The 22,989-nt window shown below is 50.8% G+C and overlaps 1 protein-coding gene across 5 annotated transcripts in view; it reads right to left on the bottom strand.

Annotated features, from left to right (window-relative positions):
* Nucleotides 1-115: 115 nt before the first annotated feature.
* The window catches only part of Lrp1 (LDL receptor protein 1), a 135,804-nt gene continuing 112,930 nt past the window's right edge, over nt 116-22,989 (bottom strand). For all 5 annotated transcript variants that reach the window (XM_077699959.1, XM_077699961.1, XM_077699960.1 and 2 more), the window contains 9 exons: nt 22,208-22,277; nt 18,727-18,834; nt 18,497-18,619; nt 15,378-15,547; nt 13,612-13,897; nt 13,096-13,310; nt 4,620-4,710; nt 3,708-3,861; nt 116-2,585 (listed from right to left, as the gene is read on the bottom strand). In XM_077699959.1, coding sequence (XP_077556085.1) covers nt 2,430-2,585; nt 3,708-3,861; nt 4,620-4,710; nt 13,096-13,310; nt 13,612-13,897; nt 15,378-15,547; nt 18,497-18,619; nt 18,727-18,834; nt 22,208-22,277 — 1,373 coding nt within the window. In that variant the 3' untranslated portion in view covers nt 116-2,429. The remainder of the gene's footprint in view (nt 2,586-3,707; nt 3,862-4,619; nt 4,711-13,095; nt 13,311-13,611; nt 13,898-15,377; nt 15,548-18,496; nt 18,620-18,726; nt 18,835-22,207; nt 22,278-22,989) is intronic.

Raw genomic sequence — 22,989 nt, 5'->3', positions numbered from 1 at the left:
CCAGCAATGATCAATTAAGACAGGCCTCTTGGCAGGTTCAATATTTTAATCAGCCCACTGCCTAGGTTACTGCTGTGCAGTGCAGGAAGAATAAGGGACCAAGTGTCACGCTGGCTGCAGCAAGTATAATCACATTTATTCTTTTGTACACCTACAATATCACAACACAACAACACAGATTGCGAAAAACAACAACTACAAAATTGAGCTGTTCAGCTTCGTAAGCTAAAAAGAAGTTTCGTCAAGAGTCGGTACCAATTAAAAATGCTAAGATGACTCCCAGGAGGAGATGGGCGTCCCCAGAGCAGACTTCGGAAACCGTGCTGACCGGCCACGGTGGAAACAGTGGCTGGACAGGCTGCAGCAGTAAGCGTCCAAAGTGCTGTTACAATTGTTTGACTAGGGGATGTCAGATTTCGTGGAGCCCATTAATGGAAGATCTGTCAGGCGTCGATCAGCATCGTGCCGTTTTACAAGTGCATCAGGTTGTTTCAAGCATGTCTTGAGCACTGGCAGGTTGCAAACAACCTGAACAATAAGTTCAGGGCCGCTGAGCCCATCGTGAGCCACTTGGACAGAAGAATTAGCGCAGCCACACATTCCCGCTACTACATAAAACACTGACAACTCGCACCAAGCTTGTTAAAATGTACATAGACAGCCTCGTAAACTTATAGAAACAAAACAGAGTTCAACTAAAACAAGAGGATATAGAAACTCTCAGGGAAGATCTGGAATAGTTCTGTGTGGATTGACACACTATTGCTACAAGTACCATGCAACCTCCATGAATGAGTTATGTACAACACTAATGCTTATACATCCGGTGGAGAGGTCGGAAGAGGACAAGTGAACGTCACGACCAGCGCAGTAAAAAAAAGCTGCTCACAAACGTTGTCAAGAGGCATGCACCACCTCGGTTTCCAAACTTTCTCTGTGTCCCGGTATTGACAGCACAACTTCACACACAGTTCACTTGTGGCTGTTTCTTTGGCACAGGCTTCTGGACAAATGCACGAGATACCACCTCAACGACTTAGCACTAATGCTACGAGACCTGTACACTGCAGTTTTAAATGCACACTGAAACTGCACAAGGTCAAAGCTGCTCGATGAAGCCATAAAATATTCTAGGCAAGTGTTTTTGCAAACAGAGATCTTGCAAAAGAAAGAGAACAGCATGAACGTGCTGCAATTAGGCAACAGCCCTTCTTCTCGCAGCAGGAAAACCCTCATGATCCGCAAGTCCTTAGTAAAAGATGGAGGGCACTCTAAACAAACAACTTGGCACAGCCTATATTTGGTCCATGGGTGGGACGTTAAACTTGCGGGTCTCCCATGTAACCTGTGGTTGACAAAGTTTAAGAATCTTGACTTCGTCTTTGTTCAACGTAAACAGTAGCTGCCTTAGTTAGCTTACACACTATATAAAAAAAAATGGGCAAAGAAAAAAAGAGTTCCCCAGTCCACTCCAAGCAGGAGAACAGTACAGTACGTAGATGAATAAATGGCAGGGCAGACTTTGTCGCTCGCAGCCCAAAAGTGATTCTTAAGTAGTTCAAGAGCATTTACGTAGCCCAACAGCTAAAACAAAAAAAAAAAGACTAAATGAAGCATGCACACTACTCAGCAGGGAGGACTGAAATATATGGAGAAAATGTATGTGACTAGCACTTAGGGCTACCTTGTTCTAGACTGTTCCTTGGCAGGCTCCCAAAGGATGCACAGTTAAGCTGCCGACCTTGCAACCATCGCTTCAAAACACGCCACGTCGCGTTTGAGCTTCCTTTCACTAGGGCTCCCCCTACCCATGCACTGTGTCCAACACGGCAGCATTTGTCACGCCCAACTCTCGGCGGGTAAATGTGTCCGTAGGATTCGTGGGAGGGTTTCAAACCCTGTACTGCGGCAAATGTAAAATGCACAGCACCCATTTGCAGCTTGCCAATTAAGTGGGCGATCCAAAAAAAGAACACAAGTATGGAACACTCGACACACGCAACCACGCACAGAAAGGAGAACAGACGTGCTGATCAGCAGCAACAAGGGGAACATTGCAGGATCGTTTGTTGGCAGTCCCCACGTGTAAATGACAATGGCAGGCAAAGTGAATGTGGTGACCTTTTGTGTGACCTTGTTGCAAGTAAGACAACGAACTAAAATAAAACAACTGGCGGCAATGATTGGCTGCCTGCTTGACTGCCACCTGTGCCTGTGCTGCCGAGCATGGCCTGACAGGCCTGCCAGTGGCCGTAGTGCAATCCCCTGCACACGCACACGGGAGCCGATGATGAGCCCGAATAAAGAGCCACAGGCCAGCTCTCATCTGCTCTGCGCCACAACTCGGGCTGGCGGCCTCCTGTCGTGAATGGGTGGTGGGTGGGTGGCAGCGGGTGCCCTCCTTTGCCTGCCAGAAAGCCGGACGGCCCCTAGGCGAGCGGGTGGTCGCTGCAGGGCCCCGTCGTGTTCTGGCCGTCAAAAAAGTCCACCTGCGGCTCCCCTTGCAGCAGACCCTTCTTCTCCTCGCCCGTCCCATTGCTGTCGGCATACAGCGAGTCGTACACGGGGTTGCTGAAGTTTGTAGCCTGGGGGAAACAATGGACAGGGCGGTGGTATGCAGAGAGCTTCCACGCACACACACACAAAAAATGACATGGCTATCGCGAGCACTATTAAAAGACAATGGTGCACAGAATTGAGGCAGTCGTACTCTTCACAATGAGCCATAACATGCCACACCGAAAACTTTGTAGGTTTGTCAAGCAGTGACCACCCAGAGTGCACTCCTAGGAATCTCAGCTAGTTCATCCCCCCCAAAAAGCAAACTTGGGCAATGCCAACGAAGAACCAAGGCAACAGTCAATTAGGAGCAAGAATTTTCAGAGTGAACAGTTTTGCTGAAATTAAATGCTTGGCCAACTGAATCTTGGGCAAAGAAAAATGAAGTACAGCATGAAAAGTTGGCCGCACCCAACTTTCATCACCAGAAGTAGACGGCTAGTTATGGGATGTGGAACAAAGGCCTCACACAGATGCCACCCACTCCTCCTCTACACTGGGCATGTCCATTCCGCTAATCTTCTCATTTCATTTCTTCACTGGTTTCCGCGTTGCTCCTGCTTCTTGACCCACACTTTGCTACTTCTCACATTAGGCAAGCTACCCCAACAGCATAAAGATATCGAACCATAAAAGAAATGCTGATCACCACTGCAGTTGAGTGCCCAAAAAGCATTGTACTGGAGCTCTTAAATTTTCTAGGGCTTGCCACGGATCACTCTTCTCGCCATAAAATACATGTGAAAGATAAACACTGGACGGAGTCTCAGACAGTCCCCTCCCCGGTGAGTCCACGAATGCTAATTAACAACCCCGACTTACTCTCCTAGCAGTGACGGGTGAGCGAAAAGGGATCCCCAGGTGCCACTGAACTCTGCCAATGGGTGTAGCTGTACTTTCACTTTGATGGTTCACATCAGGCACACAGGACCGCTATATTTGTACAGGCAATGTACGTCTGTGCAATTTCTCTTGCGAACACATGACCAATTTCCATCCACTTGTTCTGTTTTCTTTTTACCTGTTTCATGGTAAAGAACACTCCTGACAAATATCGAAACACATTTTTTGACGTAGGCGCACCTTCCCAGTATGCGTGATAAGTGGTCAGTCTCCTCTTGCAGCAACAAGAAACCAGGGGGCCTCACCTTATCTGGGTCCAGGGTGAAGGAAGCATTGAGGGCTTCTGCAGCATCGTCTTCGCAGTCGCCACGCAGGTAGATGGGATTGCTGATCTCCACATTGCCGCTGCCGCCACCTACGCCTCCATCTTGCATGCGCACATGCTGGAAGGGCCGAGACCTGCAGTCCACCACAGGCAGGGTCAAGGTTTGACGCGGCAGTGTCCAGAGCGAGAGCGAACTTGTACATGCGATGCTTCAGGGAGCTCCTGCTAAAGAATCCTGCCGGAGACTACTGCTCAGACCATCAAGTGCAAAGTATTTCTCTGGAACCCTTCTCCAGAACCCTGAGACTGCTTCACACTTGCTGAAGTTCATCGAGTGATGCATTCGTTGAGATGAAAATAAATGGGCAGCTCTTGTTACTTTTTCTTTTTTCTTTGCAACTGATCGACTTACTTACCGTAAATTTCGCGCGTAAAACCCACACCAAAAATGCGAACATTTTCAGGGGTAAAGTAGAGGTGCGGATTATATGCGAGGTATTTCCTTTGGCGCAGTTTCACGGCAATGTGCATTGTGCCGTGAGGCCCCAACAGCAGCAGTAGCGACTAAGCCACTCTTATCCCACTGACAGTGCTCATTTTCCACACACAGGGACGGGTTATACGGGCGAAAATATGGTATTCAAAATTATTCGAAGCAAATCACTACTACACTCGCTTTAAAGGCGAACACCCATAATCACACCAACCTTATTTCTACGCAATACAAACAATGGATTATAGCCTCTCCACTGATCTCGACTCTTTACTGCCTTCTTTACGCCTGCAGCCCCTCCTTTGTAAGATGACCATGGTTGCAAGTCGTGACACCACATCCCCAGCCTGTGGTGTGGGAGAGTCGAACTAGTGGACTAGTGTGGCATGTCATACTCACCGTTTTCGCTTTCTGTAGATGAGAACTGCCATGGTGATCAGTACAACCAGCGAGATGGCCACAACGACTGGAATCAGAATGGCTCCCAGGACTGCGCAACAAAGACAAACATGGACACCACCACTCAGAAGTGAGAACAGAAGTACGTGTGATAGCAACAAAATCACTCGAAATACGGAAGGTTTAACTGCAGCCATAAGCACGATGGGTTTCTGCACTGAAGCTTAGCTGCATCAGTCATTTTTACTGCCTCTTCTTTTTTTTTTTTTTGAAGGAATGAATGTTTATTTATTTCTTTTCTAGACAAGTGGAGGCCGTAGACAAAAGGCCAAACAGGTCTATTTGCGGTTTACCTAATGACAGGGCCTTAGTCACGTCACTGAAAAAATTTAGGCAGAATGCTTATTTTTAGCGGGGGAGGAGGAGGGTATGATTATTTACATATGTGATTAGGCACTGCATTGTTGGTGGTGGTTATGCAATGGGTCACATTACCCCTATCCGACCACGGAGGAGCAGAACTATTGCTGCACAAGAGTTATTGCACATCTGCACTTGGCACATGCTGGCATTACGATGCGAGACCTTGATGGCAATCATTCATACAGCAGCAGTGGGGTCTGTGCTAGCAGTGTGATGCCAGTTATGTAACAGTTTTGTGGCAGCGAAGTGATTCCCTTCACCTCCCTTTCCCTCAACCCACTCGCCACTCCATCCCATGCTTGTGCTACTGTGCGAAGGCATTGTGCTACTGAGCCCAAGGTTGCGGGTTCGATTACCAGCTGCACCGGCAGGTTTTAGAATGTGAAAAAAAGAAAAAAAAAGAAAAGAAGATGCTTGTGCGTATGAAATGCTGGTGCACGCTCAGGATCCCCATGTGGCCTGCATTATTTTGTAGCCTGTGGGAATCGTGGAGAACCGCGACCTGCGATCCCGAGCCAGCGCGCGCTTCGGGAGAGACGCTTGTGCGCTGGAACCGGTCCGGCGCTCCGCTGGTTCGTCGGCGTCCCCCGAGAGATGGCGCCACCAATGTGTGCGGGGATAGGCGCGCGGGCGCGGGCGGCGCGAGCGTGCGCGCACGGGAGAAGGGAAGTCTCGTCGGAGACCCGGTCGGGACGAGATCGGCGGAACATCGCGGCGATTGCGGATACCATGCCTCTCAGGTGGGAGCTTTGTTTGTCGCGCGCCGTGAGTGCCTACCTCCCGTTCGCGGTCACGATCCGGACGGCGTGATTCGTGAACGCCGCCGAGCCTTGTGCTCGCATGCTTTGGGATTCCCCAAATAAACGGCTGTGCTTCGGCACTACTGTCTACTGTGTTCTCGTATCGGCGAACCTCGCCGGGCTGCCGTAGCCATGGGAGCCCGCGTGGTTGACACGCCGGGAGCTAGCGTGGTGGCTTACGCCAGGACTGGCTAAGGCCCCCGAGGAACCCCACGTATATCCCACATGGCGCCCGAACGTGGGTCTCGTATTCGGACGAATTCGAGGTTGCTAGCTCCCCGAGAAATGCGTTGCTGCAGTCGTAGCCCGCTACCCTTTGTCCGGAAGACTTCGGACGAAACGCCTCGCGCCAGTCGGTTGCAGGCAGACAGTTATGATGCCCGATACAGCCGTGACGGCAAATGCGTAAACCTTCCTACACGCACCAGGCGGTGAGTCAGTAGGATACCTCCGAGCACCGCAGTCGCGGCCCGCTTGCGAGACGGGAGGTGCGTAGGCCTTGTTCCAGCATGGCGGCGGGTCGCCTTCCTCGGAGCGCCGTCCCCGCGCAGTCGCGCCGGCGGCGCCGGTTGAAGTTCCCCCAGGCGCGGCGGACACTACCGAGCGAGGGTGCGGTGTTTGGGAGTTCGCAAGCCGCACGATGAGCCCGCCGCTACTGCGCTTCGAGTCCGAGGCGGAGTGTTTGCCGATTTGACGCCTGACAAAGAGCGAGGGGGATCGCTGAAGAATCAGTCTCCTCTCGCTGCGGGGGGAAGCGGGAGCAATGGGACCGTTGTCTCCGCGCTTCCGGAGTGCGGGCGTCTCGATGCCGTGAAGTCTCCGCTCGAGATTGCGTTTAGGCAGTAAGAGCTTCGCGCGGCTCGGTAGCGGGCTCGTTGGTCGCGAGAGATCGCCAGTCTTAGTAAGAGACGGACTCTCAGGCGACCTATACCGGTGATGTGCGCCCGTAAGCCGCTGGTATTGCGGTTGGCGCTGGCTCTACGGCAGCTTGTATTGCTGCGAGTGAGTTGCAGGAGCCCGCCTGCTTGATGCTGACGCTGCTTTGCCGACCAACGCACCAGGCCGAAATAGCTCGGACGGGCGTTTCGATGCCGACAACCCGTAATAGTCAGGCGAGCTGCCTCCAGGCGGGGGTGGCGGCTGGAGCACAGTTGCCGGACTCGTGATTCCGCGAGCAAGCGAACGTGCAAGGGGGAGTCCCCTCGGGCATCTTTGTTACCCTATTTGGCGAGATCGTCGATAAGGTTTCCGGCCAGTCACAGGAGATTGCGGAGTCCCGCTGCTCCCCACTTCAAGTTCGGGAATCGTTTAAACTGGACGGTGAGAGCGAGACCTGCAGCATACGGATACCACCGGGAGCCACGCCAGTCACCACTGCCACGGACAGCGAGGATGGCCTGCTGAACCACCGGCGGGGCCGAGCGCGGTTCGTGGAGCTGCTACTCCAGTTGCTGCTCCGGCCTGCCGGGCGGCAGCCAACCGTTCGGGAGGACCTGCGGCCGAAGCGGCCACGGAACCCAGGAGGCGGCGGTATCTGGCGCCTACGCGAGCGGCGCGAGCCTTCGGGCAGCCGCAGTGGGCGCGGCCGTTCCTGTTGCCACCTCGAGCTGGGAGTGGGGGTCGCATCATGGCGCGACCCCGGCGTTCGTCGGCTGCGGCTGCAGCTACCCCCGGGCCTGCCAACCTGCTGTGCTGCCCAACCGCGAGAGACTTGGAACCATTGCAATGTGTTTGCGGGTTTGTGAGGCGAGCATCGCGACGGCGGCATCGTGTGGCGAACTTTGGTGTGGAGTGGCGTTCGGTGGCTGTTTTGCTGACTTGAGACGTGACGAGTGTGGTGCACCGTGGCGTCACTCGAGCTCAAGTGGCGTCCAGTTTTAGGGGGGAGGAGTGTGGGAATCGTGGAGAACCGCGACCTGCGATCCCGAGCCAGCGCGCGCTTCGGGAGAGACGCTTGTGCGCTGGAACCGGTCCGGCGCTCCGCTGGTTCGTCGGCGTCCCCCGAGAGATGGCGCCACCGATGTGTGCGGGTATAGGCGCGCGGGCGCGGGCGGCGCGAGCGTGCGCGCACGGGAGAAGGGAAGTCTCGTCGGAGACCCGGTCGGGACGAGATCGGCGGAACATCGCGGCGATTGCGGATACCATGCCTCTCAGGTGGGAGCTTTGTTTGTCGCGCGCCGTGAGTGCCCACCTCCCGTTCGCGGTCACGACCCGGACGGCGTGATTCGTGAACGCCGTCGAGCCTTGTGCTCGCATGCTTTGGGATTCCCCAAATAAACGGCTGTGCTTCGGCACTACTGTCTACTGTGTTCTCGTATCGGCGAACCTCGCTGGGCTGCCGTAGCCATGGGAGCCCGCGTGGTTGACACGCCGGGAGCTAGCGTGGGGGCCTACCCCAGAGAGCTGGCAAGGCCCCCGAGGAACCCCTCACATATATCCCACAAGCCCCAAACTATAGCCCACCTTATTGCCAAAAAGTAACTTTGGCTCATAAAGCCCCAACTTCAACTTTGAATTTTAGAGAACTAAAAAACCACATGAAGTAATGCGAAGAAAAGTACGAAAAAGAAAATGGCGCAGCTTGTGCTAGTGGTGCAAGGCTGGAGAAATAGCAGCGCTTGCGTCCCCTCTCCCTCTGTTGGAGACCCGGCTGTTCTACCTCACACAAATTTCCGAACTTGCCGCTGAAAGTTCTCCATGACTGGCAGTCCCAGATCGTTTTGTCCGCAGTCTTTCACATCTCTCCCAAACTGGACCGCCTTCGAACCAGCTGACACCCTCTTCGTGAACTTGGAGCCTGTGCTCCCCACTTCAGGCGCGAACGCACGTGAACTTGCGAGTGGAAGCAGTGGCGTAGACTTCTTATTTTTCCGAGGGGGGCAGACCTGGAGTGCGCCTCGAAGCGGCGAAGGGAGGGGGGGGGGGAGCAAGCGGTTGGGGGGGGGGGGGGGTCCCTATGAGATGACACGTCATCCCCCCGCTACAAAGAGGCTACCACTAATCACCATCATCATCATCATCATAAGGGTCACCTCCAGCAGTGAGGGCCTTTTACATTGTGTCGACTAACTACGAGGTGTCCCCAAATAAGACATCCCGCAAATCTATGAACCGTGAACTTCAGCGGTTTGACGCATCCAGTAGAAATTTCTTTGAATACGTGTTTTACTGGTCACATTTATTCAAAAATATTGCATGACTGAACCATCAGCACAAAAAAACGAGTCGATTTGTTTTTTTTAATGGGCAGTTCGGGGGTAAAAAGAAAGGGACACAACCGGGGCGCTACGTGCTGCTATGTTCATTTTCGTTAAGAGCCCCCGAAACGGGTCTGACTTTGACCACTCATTTTTGTATCCGTGAGTGTGTTGTGCCAAAGCGCCCGACACAAATTCGCTGCACCTGGCGACGTGCCGATGGCGGGGTTGATTCGCGCATAGGTCAAACCGCCCGCGTCAGACGTGCCGCGACTTAGAGGGAAAGGCGCCGCCGAGTCTGCTCTCCCTTTCCCATCGCGACGGCTGGACCAAATCATGCCTGGGACGAACTAATCCCTGCGGACAGGCAGCAAGTAGCGCCTGGAGACGCTGCCGCAGAGTCGCCTTCCCTTTCCCGGTCGTGGCGGCTCGGCTGACGCAATCGCTTCGCCTCCATTCGCCAGACTCATAAATCGGCCAGTGATAGCTCCGACTAGAGGCATTAGAACTGCACGCGGCTGTAACCGAACCCTGGGGGTATAAAACCAGCCCGGAAGCAGCGGTCGTGCGGCGGCATCTCATCGAAGGCCCTGAGTTGAGAAGTGCTATCGGGCTTGTTTTAGCCATGTAACGCTCTTACTACCTTTGTATATATTGTATATAAATGCTGCTTCAAATAACCGTAAGCTCGGCTACTTCGTCGCTATGGTCTGCGCCACGTCGATAGCGGACTGGGCAGGGCAACGTCGCAACAGTAGTGACTGAGCTGGGATGGCCAAGTCCCAACAGTGTATGTGTTTTGGAGGCTTGGAGCGGGTATCGCTCGCAGTCGACGGCCGCAGTGAACCCAGTTGCTGCCGGTGCTTGGCAGCCGTTACAGCACTGCCCAACTGCTCTGGCGTGCTTTGTGACCTCGAAAACAAAGTTTGCAGACAGGCTTTTCGGAGGTGTCATAGCTTGCACTGACGTCACTGTAATCCCGTGTTGGTGCGTTGGTTGCACAGTGGAAATCTACAGCTCTTGGTTCGAGAAGCGCTGATGAAGCTGAGAGCTATCGATAAAAAAAATGCGGTGGCGTCGTTATGGGCAAGCAACATGTTTTACGAGACGTTCCAAGACGCGAGCTAAAGGTAAAAACCCAACGTCTGGCGTTGGCGTTCATCATATAAAACGGCCCTTTCACGAGGCCTTCCACAGTGCGAGCTTAAACTCTGCACAAGTTGCTAGCGAGGAGTGGTCGCCCCGCCAGTAAACAGCAGATGAAAGTAGGGGAAGAACAACCACCGAAATTCACCGTCGTCGTCAGCTTCATCATTACACGGTGGCATAAATGAGAAGCAGCGCATCGGGTTGCCATTCGAAAGCAAAACGCTCCTCCAGCAGCAAGATGCCAGAGCTGTTCGAAATATGCGAGGCGAAACAAGGCGTTACACGCGTTCGACTGGACATTATGATGTCCGATTAACAACCCACAACCTGCACGGTGGGGCTATATGCTCACTTGTAAATGGACAGCACGAGGACATAGTCCTACCAAACCTGAGCAAAAAGTTTCAAAACGGGAGCCTAATAAAACCATGTGGTTGACGCAAACCATGCAGTCAATTTGACGCAAATCACGTAAACTAACTGCGACTGTTTAAATGAGCGGTTCCGCTCACGAAACAACTCCAGAGCATGACATGCATCCATGGAAACTGCTTAAGACCGGAAAAGAGCGACTGCGGTGCGCGTAGTGCATGCATTGTGAGCAGCCTGCACCGCTTCCCCTAAAACAATTTGAATGAAGCAAGCGGAACGAAGCAGCTACGCGTTCCCAGGCCGCGCATTTGTAAATAAAAATAACTGCTCCAATCAACAGGTGCCGTAAAAACAGAGCAACTGTGGCCGCGCTTGCCACCGGGACCTATAGCCCCCTCGTTTTTCTCTTTTCACCGTGACCGCTTAGCGAGCGAGCGACCGCCGCAAAACGCTAACAGTGCCAAACAAGGACAGGCAAAGGAGGGAGGTGCAGTTTTCGTTGCCTGAGTTTACCATCCTTGAGAGTTACAGCGCCAAATGTCTGAAACTCGTACACGTGCGTCCAGACTGGAGTTTGTGATAGAACTTGTTTGCACTGCTGTACTCACGAGTGCATGTACTCACGAGTGCAAGCATGAGTTCTGTACTCACGAGTTGTGGATTTACCCCTGTACTCAATCGCCATCATACTAACTTTTTTAATCTGGGTGTGTACTCACTCATCATCGTGCTCACTCGTGAGCTTGAGTACAAATGAGTACAAATGAGTGTACTCACGATCGAGTGCGCCGACCTATGCTCCCGACAAAATGTCGCTTTGCTGGCGTGCTGCTGAAGCCAAGCTATGGTGGCTAGAAGGGCCACCCTTCTAGCCACCATAGGCAAGCGCAGCGCTACATTGTTGTCAACAATCCACACACTGAGCACGTCTAACTCACCGTGAAAAAAAGCGACCCGGCCCGGCGTTTCCCCCTGCCCATCGGGAGGACGGAACTGTCTTTCAAGATCATAACCCTTATTGTAAACAATAGTTGGCAGACAGGACGGCCAACAGTCCGATGTCGACGGGCGCAGAGCCGAGCCAAGCGCTTAAAAAAAATCCTCAGCCGGGGCCGGAGGGGGCTCTGCCCCCCCGTAAAGCCGTCCGGGGGGGGGGCACGAGCCCCACTGCCCCCCCGTAGTTGGCGCTTCTGAGTGGAAGAGCATGTAAGAGATCAAGCCATGGACGCAATCGCATAGAAGCTATTCCATAACGCGAGTGATCCAGGTTCGATTCCTACCACGGGAACTGTTTTTTCCCCTGGTTCGTATCTTTTTGTTTCATCCGGCAGCGTACTTTCGATTGTTTTCTGTTGTGCCTAATTTGGGGGGTTAGGGTTATCACTTCTCTCGTTCTTTTATGATTTATTTCCAACCTCTCAAGCCCATGTGTGCATTTGCCTTCCTGTCTTGCAATGAGGCGGCCTAGGAAGGCGAGATGAAATGGTTTATGCATGCTTTGGGCACCTAAATTCATTGTTCGGTTTATTTATTTTTAACAGTGAAGCTGTTTAGCAAATCGTAATTTTTCGGGTCTGCAGTTAAAAATACCAAGAAATTTCTGAGCGCGCGGGTGCGGGCCTTGTGGCGACCGCCCGGCATCCCCAGCACACGTTTTCAAGCCAAGAATACCCGCTTAGGGAGATTGACCAAGATTGGCTAGAAAAACCCAGATTTCACCGAAATCTTGACAACACTTGCGCGGAACGAGAAAGACGTGTCTTAGTGTACGCCCTTCCAATGTGATGGCCAATGATTATTACTTCCAAAAAAAATGAAGGAAACTCACACTTATAGCAACATTGATGGAGTAAAGGTCACTGCAGCAGCGATGGAAAGCAAATCGGCTGCAATCGTGGACTTCACTTCATCATGGCTGTGAAGGTTGCATACAGCTTCACTGCCTTCAAGGCTTACGTGCCAGTGTGAGGTTCCATAATTTTTTTTTTTAAATTTCAAAATTTACCCATTTGGGTCTAATACTCGTGAAAATTTCTATCTAACCTTTTTTCCTAGTAGGTGTTGTGCCCTGTGTGCCACAACAACCACCTTTTTTTCTTTCCAATTGGCTGCACATGTTATTGCTCCCCGCTGAATGCTATTGTATCCCTCGGGCCTTTTGGGTGGCCCAGTGGTTAGGTTGCCAGTTTCGCAGCATAAAAGTCCTGGATTTGGCTCCTGGGACCACCCTAACCCCATTTTTTTTTTTTAGGTGCACACTCCCAACACCAGCTCGTGGGCTCATTGCCACCTCACCACTTTTCCTCACACTTCTCGGCCTAGCATTTTCACCCTCTCCACTCTGCCGACGATGACAGTTTTCGGGTAACGCTCCACGGCAGAATTAAAAGCCTAAACACCTCTGCTGTTAAAATTTGTTGAAAGAGAACATAGACCTTGATGGCACAAGTGCACTGACGGTTGCGATTACTACAAATTAATGACGTTTTTGTGCCGAGTGTGTGCGAGAGTTGTGAGAGATGGGAGGCGTCTCACTGTTGGGCAGATTGTCGGATGCCGAGGTGCTGTGGTCGCTGTAGGCAATCTGGTCCACCCTGTCCTGGCAGCGGGGGCCCGTAAAGCCCCTGGCACAGAGGCACGAGGGCATGGCGTCGTTCTGCGACGACAGCAGGCACGTGGCGTGGTTGAAGCAGAAGTTCTTGCAGCTCGTGCTCTGCTCACAGTGCAGGCCGCCCCAGCCCAGGGGACACCTGGCCAGGACAGGACAACAAGGGGGGCGCCTGAGTCCCGAGGACGCTCTTTTGTGCATGCTCGCAAGTGGTTTTACGTAATTCTCAAGGAACCAGCTTCCTCTCACGAGCAAACATCATGTTGCATTCTGGCTGACACCTCGTTTTTGGCGCACTTTGGCCACACGGCCCTTGCGCCAGCAACATGCGAGTAATCAATCCATTTCGTTATAGATGTAGCAAACAGCCGTGGCATGGTAGTAGCAGCGGCGTGAACACCGAGAATGGCTCTTTCGAGAGTGAGCAGGAGGAGGGGGCTCACTTGCACAGGGGCTGGCCCGAGGTGGTGGTGTAGCAGAGGCCCCCGTGGTGGCAGGGGAAGTCGAGGCAGACATCGGCCAGCCGGCTCTCGCAGCGCTCGCCCGTGAAGCCCGCGGGGCAGACGCAGCGCTGGGCCAGCCCCTCCTCCTCCCGCTTGGTGGTGACGCACGTGGCCCCGTGCAGGCAGCCGCACGTCCCCGCTGCCCCCGCGGGGGAGGGCGAGCAGTCGCTGCTCGGGTAGCCCGCGGGGCACGTGCACACCAGCTTCTTGCGCCCCAGGCACGTCCCTGCGTGGGTGGAGGCAGAGGAGGGGGCTCTTCTCACACGGTCCCCCCGTGGCCACACTCGCAGCATAACCAATCGACAGGGGTCTTCACGAGCACGTGAAAAAGGAACTCGTGCGTTGCCCACTGTGCTCTGCAAATGGGCCACACACCAGATCCGGCTTTGATGACAACATCGTAGTTTTAGTTTTTTAGATATTTTGATGGCTATCATAATAAGGTAGACAATCCAGATGTACAGATAACAGTTGCATACGTCTGGACTTTTTGTAACGACAAAAGCCGAAGCGATACCTGTTAGCTTCAGAATGGGTATTCTTTCCTGCTTTCGAAGTGCTGAATTCGCAGAGAAGAAAACTACTTCATTACACATACCCAGGGCAAACAAAGACTGGCAACTGTTTGACTCGTGCCACTCAAGGACAATTAGATGTGCCATAACCACCACTTCCTAATCATAAAAACCCAGAGATTTCAATCAAGAAGGCTTGTAACAGGTCTGCTTTTACAAGCAAAACTGAGCCAAGGCAGGCTCCCCCCATGCAGATTTTTCTAAAATCGTAGCTGCATTCCTCTAGAAATTTAAACGTAAAAAACGTTCTACTAATTGCGAGCTAGCAAAAACAAAACCTAGGCCTTAATTAAGAAGTCCTAAAATATCATGCAGTTTCTCACAACCCAGAAGAATGTGAAGACATGGTATGAGGTGTCTGCACTGTTTTACGCACAATGTAATAAAAATATACACATCTATTTTGGCCAGGGGCTGTGACACTACTTCCAGTGAATCCAAGGAGGCTTATTCTATATGATTAAATAAATGTCTGTATCAATGAAGCCTCCGTGTACCTTCTCGAAAATAATTATTGTCTTTTAGACAGTCTTCACTGACAAACATATAAAACATTTTTCATGTTCATCTTTTCATTGCGAAAGACTTGCACTAGAATGGTACTATTTAGGATGTCCTTTCGCCAGAATTAAACAGCTATGAGTCCTGTCGTCTCTCTTGTCCCGTTTAAGTGCGTTTCTTAAGCATTACCAAAAGCTAAAGCCATTCCAAAGGCTCCCTCAGCAGCTACCAGCCCCCAGATCAGCACAAGTACCTGCTGCTGCTACCAGAGGGAACCTGCATGTGTTGCAGGTGGTCGTGAAAGCTGAAAACATGATACATCTGATGCCAAACTCATTCCAAAGGATGCAGTCTGCGCATTTTTATCGAAGAATTTTTCTTGGTTAATACGGGAGATTATTTTCTGTACCCAAGTTTGTTCTGTACCAAGGTTTGACAGGTGCTGACCGAGTTTTAAACTTCTAAATGCATTGAAAATATTTGAAAATGCATAGAAAATTTTTGCATACTGCTACACGATTCCACCCCACACCATATTATTGCTACACGCGCTTGCAGCTTCCCTGTTCTCCACCCCCGCAGATTTCGCATGACCGCATCCTGTTCCAGACGCTGGTGACCCGATCTCACCGCCGTTCCTGCAGTAGGACTCGCACAGTGGTGTGAGCCGGTCGCAACGCTCCCCGGTATAGCTGTGGTCACAGATGCAGTGCCGTGCGCCGGTCGCGTTGATCCGGCACACTCCATGCACGCAGTGATCGTCCTCTCCACGGCCACCGCAGGGGTCCTCCTGGGTGCACCTGGTGGAGGGGGAGGAGCAAGGCGCACCATGTGACAAGTGCACGGGCAATTACGAGCAAGATGCAACTGCAAATGACGTAAATGCTTGTGTAAATGGAATGACTTCTCCGCCCTGAACACTGAAACATTACGGGCAAGTGCTCGGACAACCGAGGCACGATACACTGAAACACGAGACACTCAAATGAGCAAAAAACTGAGGCACCATGCACTTGTAGCAGGGCAGCTCAGGTGGATATACCGTATTTACTCGCGTAATCCTCGCACTCGCGTAATCCTTGCACCTCTAATGTGAGCCACCAAAACTTGGATTTTTTGGTTCCTCGCATAATCCTCGCACCCCCAACTTTGCAGCGGCGAAAGTTGCCTGCTCGCGAAACCCGCATGGTGCACGCGCTCTCCAATGCGCGCCCTCCCCCGCCGCCTCTCTGTTCGGCAGAGAGCGCTGTGTATCCAAGGCCATCCAGGCGCCCTAACAACCTGCATGGCTACTCCCTAACAGGCGCTCTAACACGCTACTCACATTGTCCTTGAGCCGGTTTCGCGTGCGCGCAACTAAACGGCGTTCCCGCAGCCCGCTGTCGTGTCGTCGTGTCGCCGTCGTGGTTCCGTCGTTGAGCAGCAGCAGTCAGTGAGTCACTTGCGTCAGTGGTGGATAGCTCGCTGCCATTTTGAGAACTTTTTGATCTCTTTGTTTTGTGCTTGATGCCGCTTCGCCATGGGGAAGAACGCCAGCTACACTGCCGCTTTCAAATTGAAAGCGATAGAGTACGTGATCGAACACGGCAACCGCGCCGCAGGCAGGCACTTCGGCGTCACCGACTTCAACGTGCGTTACTGGAGGTGGCAGCACGAGGAGCTGAAGGCGACGAAGAAATCACGACGAGATGGGCGCGCGCGCCAGAAAGCAAAGGCGGCAATTTCATGATCGCTGATCGACGGGAGACTGTTTACGTTGTAAATAATAAAATAAAAAGAAATAGCTGCTGTTGGCAACACTGAGCTTACATATACAAATAACGAGCGCTACATTTAGCAGGATTGGCAGAAGGCAAATTGGCAACACTGTGCACCGGATTTTTTCCCCCCGCATAATTCTCGCACCCCTAACTTCACATTGACTTTTCCGAAAAAAAAAAAAGTGTGAGGATTATGCGAGTAAATATGGTAAATCCTAGGAGGCAGAATCGAAAGCCCCTAAGAAATGTGAAGCAAAATGGAAATCGTGTACAGTTGACGACCGATTTTTCGGATATGCTTGATCATTCGGACTTTTTCCCGGCACCAGGACATTGAGCCTTTTGGAGACACATTTGCTTTTTCGGACTGCCTGATTTTCCGGATATTTTCACGGTCCCTTAAAGGGGCCATGCAGACAAAATACAAATTTGTTTTATTCGAAAGATTTCATGCTATGTAGTGCCCCCAGCGCTTGTCTGGAAGGAAGCAATGCTTTATTCACCGAGAGATTAATCAGTTAAGTTAAAATTTTGATTCTCCCTCTAAATCATGTGTTTTTATGACGTCTGCAATGACATCACAAGAGCATGTCTTCAAGGTAAACTTAGCATGCTGTTTGCCGTTAGTCAACCTAGATGGCGCCACCATACCGCGGCGGGCAGTTTTCTGCCTTTGCTTTGTTTTTGACCGTACTTGTAACAAGTTTATTTTCGTTCAGGTAGAAAATGATCGTTTCGTGAAACATGGTGTTCGCTCGACAAATATGTCACGTAAGACACTGTTGCTTACGCGCCAATCGGCCAGTGTCAACTGAGACAACCCCAAAACGCCACAGTGCTGTGCAGCTAAAACAAGCATTGTGCGCACAGTACCAACAGCAGTACGCATTGGTACTTCTAAGTTCACAACTTTCACTGTTTACACCACTATTCTTACTGCTATAAAAAGAATTTGCCCTAAATGTAAGTGCAAATAGCTCATTCGGCAAGCTTATAAGCCCTGCCTAATTTGTTTTTTGCTTTTGCTGGCCTGAGCCAATCACAGAGCTGGCACATAAGACATCATAAGTTCTGTTGCGGGAAATAAGCTAGTGGGTCGCATGGCCAGTCCCTCTTTTTCTTAATTATGTAGCTTATTTTAGCGAAGTTTACATTAAGAGTGGTGCCAGTATGATTCTAACGAGGCAATCTTTCAAACAAACCAAACTTGTGTTTTGTCTGCATGGCCTCTTTAATAAGGGCCTGCATAATCGGTCGTCGACTGTATATGAAATGTATCGGCAAATGTACAGGCGTGGCTAGTGTTAGAGGTAACATGAAGCGCGTGGCCGCGCTCGGCAGAGTGCCATGGCAGGCACTGTGGGAATCTCGCGGCACATGTGTAATCGGTGCCAGAGGCGGAAATAGCTCTGTGTCGTCTGCTACGGTTCCAGCAAAATTACGGCGAAAGTGCACAAGCAATCTAGCCACGGTGGTGTAACAAAACGTAATTACAAAACAGGAGGATGAGGAATAAACATTTCATGGAGCAGTAAATGTTGTTGGGTTGATTGCCAGGTGGGCGACCTCCTTAATCCAGGAAGCACTGGGTCTTTTTAAATTTTGGGTGCATCTTGCATGCATGCCTTGATAACTCAGTTCGAACACTTTAACTCTTTCGTGACCATGGAAAAATGGCCGATTTGCAGTGCTTCCACAAGACATTTTTTTTCCCTTGAGCTACTCGACACTTTGAATTGAGCATGTATTCCCGGCCGCGGCGGCCGCTTTTCTGATGGAGGCGAAAAGCAAAAACGCCCGTGTGTACGAGATTTCGGCGCACGATAAAGATCCCCAGGTGGTCAAAATTAATCCGGAGCCCTCCACTACGGCGCGCTTCATCGCCTGCGTTGCGTCGGTGCGTTAAACCCCTCAATCAATCAATCGAATTGAGCATGTGGTCTGTGCATGCACATTTCAACTGTTGGAAGACAAAAAGGAAAGGCGTACCTCAGGATGCAGTGCTTGCACTTGACGTCGGCAAAGCCATTGGCACACGAGCCGTCTCGCATGCAGAGCTCACACACGTTGAGCAGCGTCTCGCAGCGCTTGCCAGTCCACTGTGGGGGGCAGCTGGAAGGGGAGGGAGAAATGAGCATCACAATCATGCCTCCACACTCCTGCCAACGACGTCTTCGCGGCAGAAATGCAGAATAGGTGCGACCTTCCCACTGACTCACATGCAGTACATCTCTTGGCTGGTGATAACATTGCAGAGGCCCTTGTTCTTGCAGTACTGGGAGCACACGTACCGCTCACATCGCTTCCCCACGTAGCCCACAGGACACCTGAAGGAACAGAACAGAAACTATGGCAACAACCTGAAGCGTGCACTTCTCAAATGACAGATTAAATCCCCCATTACACAAAACCTACCAGGCCCTGCAAAGTTAGACGACCAGGGGCCAAATTCTCTAAAAAAAAATGGGCGTAGTTTTGAGCGTCGCTTTGCGAGCTGGGCACGGCATTTAAAAGTGGGCCTCCCCGTGTGTTTTCTACACTTTCCTGCCCCCCAAGCGACGCCTCCACCCGAGAATACGCGCATTTGCATGCAAACACGGTGTCACTTCAAAACAACGCCCCCAATAGTACAGGCACCGAGACAGACAAGTTCTGGACTTGATGCAAGTGCATGAAACCAATTCACATCACAGTGTATCACCGCACTGTGGCCATCTGTGCAAACGTATAAAGTTTCAGGACCAAGGAATTTCAGTCAGCTCCACATGTAAATCTGTAGACACTGTAACCACCCTGACACTGAAACTACACCCCACATATAGACACTGTAACCACCCCGTATAAATAATGATCTCAAATCCACACAAACAGAAAATTACAGCCATAAAGGTTGCCTAAAGCAGCAGCAGTGACAGTGTGCAAAGCCGGACGGAGTGACCAGTGGCTGCTTTATAACCATGCCAGTAGAGGGTTTTCAGTGGCTCCTCTACAGCCAGCACAAAAGGCTTATGCCCAATTCTGGCAAAGCATATCTGCTGAATGAAGAAACGTGTGAGCATGAGTAATGGCGTATATAACAATGATGACTACAGTCTAATCCCGCTATAACGAAGTCCGCTTCAACGAAATTTCCGCTTCAACGAAATATTTCCAATTCTCCGTCAGCTAGCCATAGAAGTCAATGCAACAAAGTCCTCGCCACAACGAACCATTTGTCTGGCTTGCTTTCGCTTCAACGAAATTTTCGATGAATTGGGCTGGGTTTGAGCAATTATTTTACAATAGAATAAGCATAGCGACAGCTATCTGTAACTTTTTAAACATTCAGGACGCTTAGTTTCACCGAAAACATGCGCGGTGCACCCACATTGCCACCCAAAACAAAACAAAACAAAAACTCATAGGCGGACGCCATTGTTTGATGGTGATAACGATGTGGCTGGCCGTCTTTACATGAGGCACAGGCCCGGTTCGCCAAGCCGAAGCTACAGCCAATCTGTATCCAATTGAAATCACACGAATGTGCTCCGCTGGCTCCGCTGCTGGCGCGGCGCCGTCATGTATGCGTTGTGACTCGTGAGCAGCTGTCCTTGCCGTTTTCCATCTACCATTTTTCATAGTCAAGAGCAAAAATCATGTTTGCGTGTTTGGTCTTGAAGCCAAGTCATCCTATCTTAGTCGCGAGCGCGCAGTCATGTTTAATGCAAGCGCGCGTCTTGCCTGCCAAGGTCAGTAGCTGCGGTGCCCTGTCAGAGGATAAGATAACGGCACTGCTCCTGCCACAAGAGAAAGGGGGGCTTCCCACGGCCTAGCAGCTATCTGCAAGTAATCAGTTCGGTGGGCACGCCTTGTTGTGCAGCAATACGTTTTGCGCCTGCATTTCTTCACCCCCCTCCGTAACGCCTTCTTTGTGTGCAGTGAACACAGATAACCATCGGTATGTTTGTTATCTGAATAAACATGACGTTATTGCGCGTCACTCCTTTTTCTAAACATTGTTTTTTTGCTGCCAATGATGCGGAAACATACGGGGCTATTTTTCGGGCCTTTCCGTGGTGTGTTGGGGCGGATTTCGCCTCAACGAATTTTCGCTTCAACGAAATTTTTCGCGCGTCCCGTCAATTTCGTTGTAGCGGGATTCGACTGTAGTACTAAGCCTGGGGTATTTGCCACCTGGCACGTATTCGCCGCCTAGGGCATTCGCCATTAGGCGCCACATGGGGTATTCAGAGCGAAACGGACGATGGGGATTCACGGCAAAAAGGAGCCAATTGTGGCAGGAGACGATCAGAAAATCTTTCGTCCCTAGTTTACAATGATCACAAATAGTTGCTTAACAGCTAATACAATATCGCCAAGGTTCATCGTTGCCAATAAACGTTGGATTGGTTTCCTCACCTGCTTTCACATTTTCCGATTGTCTGCTACCTCATACGGCTGCTTGCTACCATGGAAGGAGCCGAATGAGGTAGCAGACGATCAGAAAACCTGCTTCCAATTTTCTGATCGTCTGCTACCCCATTAGGCTCCTTCCTGCCGTGGAAGGAAAGGGAATCCCCGTCGTCTGTTCTGCTCGGCATGCCCCAGGTGGTGTCATTGTTCCAAGATGAACTTGCAGTGGCTCGAAGTCCAAATCGGCTTCCATTTTTCCATAGGTGAAAATGGTTTTCATTTATTTTCAGGATAAACAGGTAAGTACCATCGTTGTTCCCGGTGTCAAACAACATAGACCACAAAATTCAACCTTCGTGTGAAGTTTGAGTGTGAACCGAGCAATTGTTCACTCAGGAAAAACTTTTAATGTGCACCCTGTATATTCTGCATGTTTCAAATAATTGAGTGGTTGCCTATTTTAATAATGCTTTGAGGCATCTTAGTATAATAATGTTCATGATTTGAATAATTGACCCATTGCCTATACTATATTAGCCTTTACTGGCTCAAAATAGCAAAAACAGTTTCAATTAAAAAATAGTCAGGCACCAACATGGCCATTATTTGCAGCAGTTTCTACAAATTTAAATTTATGCAGAGGGTTTTTCATGCTCTAAGGAAAATGCACCAGATCTGGCTAGTCAGCATATCCTGCCCGAGTATATCCTTACAATTACCATTGCTATTTAGGACCATGCAAAAAGCAGTCACAGTTACTGGAGGGCACACTTGGGGTCACAGTTTCGCATGCCTCTGAGGTAATGGGCGCTTCTTTTCACGTGTCACACTATCGCCAGCTGAAGAAATACACTCGAAAACTTTGGTGGCTTGCATTGAAGCATAAGGCACTTTTTTTTTTTACTCTGAAAATATACGTAACAGGCTGATGACTGAGGCATCTGTCGAGCTCAGTGTTCCTTAAAACGAATCTACATGGGCAGCACTAAAGGCCAGTTATTTGACCATATTTGCAGCCCTTTCAGCTGTGATGCGAAGTCTTGTATGTCGATATAGCCCAGCACTAATCAATGGACTCACGTGGCAGGCTAGTCATGCCATTTCATTCCCCCTCTTGCACCTCTCTCTCTCCCTCTGTACATGTGCAGGTGCATGCGTTCGTGCATGCATAAATGGCCCATTGGTTTAGAACGAAAACTGTTTCAACAGCCACTGCATTTTCCCACGTAGTACAAGCACCAGTCTCTTGTAGCCAACTGCCCCGAATGAGAAAGACGCCATGAGAAACCGGGAGGAGGGAGCACTTGCCTGCAGAACGGCTGACGGTTGCTTCCCAGCACACAGGTGCCCCCACTGAGGCAGTTCAGCTCACACTTGGCTGCAACAGAAAGGCAGAACAAGAGGAGAGATTAGCAAGACTACAGCACACACGACGCACAGACCACAACTTTGAACTTGGCATCTAACAGCTTGCCACAGGTCTTGGAGCTTGAAAGATGCTTGTTTGCTTCGGGAGTTTTTTGAGCAGATACTACCAAAATATGTGAATACAGTCGAACACGGATATATTGAACTCCAAGGGGACCGCGAAATAGTTCAATACATCAATAACTTTAAATATAAAATATGCTGATCAGAAGCTGATCTCGCAACCTCGCACATCACCGAGAGCTTCCCGAGACCGCGACAAGTGGTAGCTCACCAATTTGTTTTTTGAAGCACGAAAAATATGCAACACAGTGCAACGACATTAGCATGAAAAAAGTTTGTGAGCTTTGCTTGCTTGTTCTGCGTCATGAAATTCAGTCTTAACTCATCAACGTTGTGATCTGCCGCAGCCTGCTCGTCGTCATCAGCACTTATAAACAACATGCTGCTACACAATCCGGGATGGCACATGGGAATGCTGACAACTCTCTCTCCAAATTCACTTTTGAGGCACTCAATGCCGTGTCTTCTGTGTCCGAACACCCTTGTCTGGAGCCACAACAAAGCCGCTCAGCAGAACCAGATGCAGAAACATGCCCACGGCACACTCCAGAACGGCCGGGCTGTGCTGCCTTTGCCTTACGTCAGCTTCACTGCACAGT

Source organism: Haemaphysalis longicornis, unplaced genomic scaffold (genome assembly GCF_048455015.1).
Source record: "Haemaphysalis longicornis isolate Haplotype H1 unplaced genomic scaffold, Haemaphysalis longicornis Haplotype H1 scaffold_2, whole genome shotgun sequence".
In the NCBI taxonomy this organism is placed as follows: domain Eukaryota; kingdom Metazoa; phylum Arthropoda; class Arachnida; order Ixodida; family Ixodidae; genus Haemaphysalis; species Haemaphysalis longicornis.
This window is presented reverse-complemented; position numbering and strand designations above follow the sequence as displayed.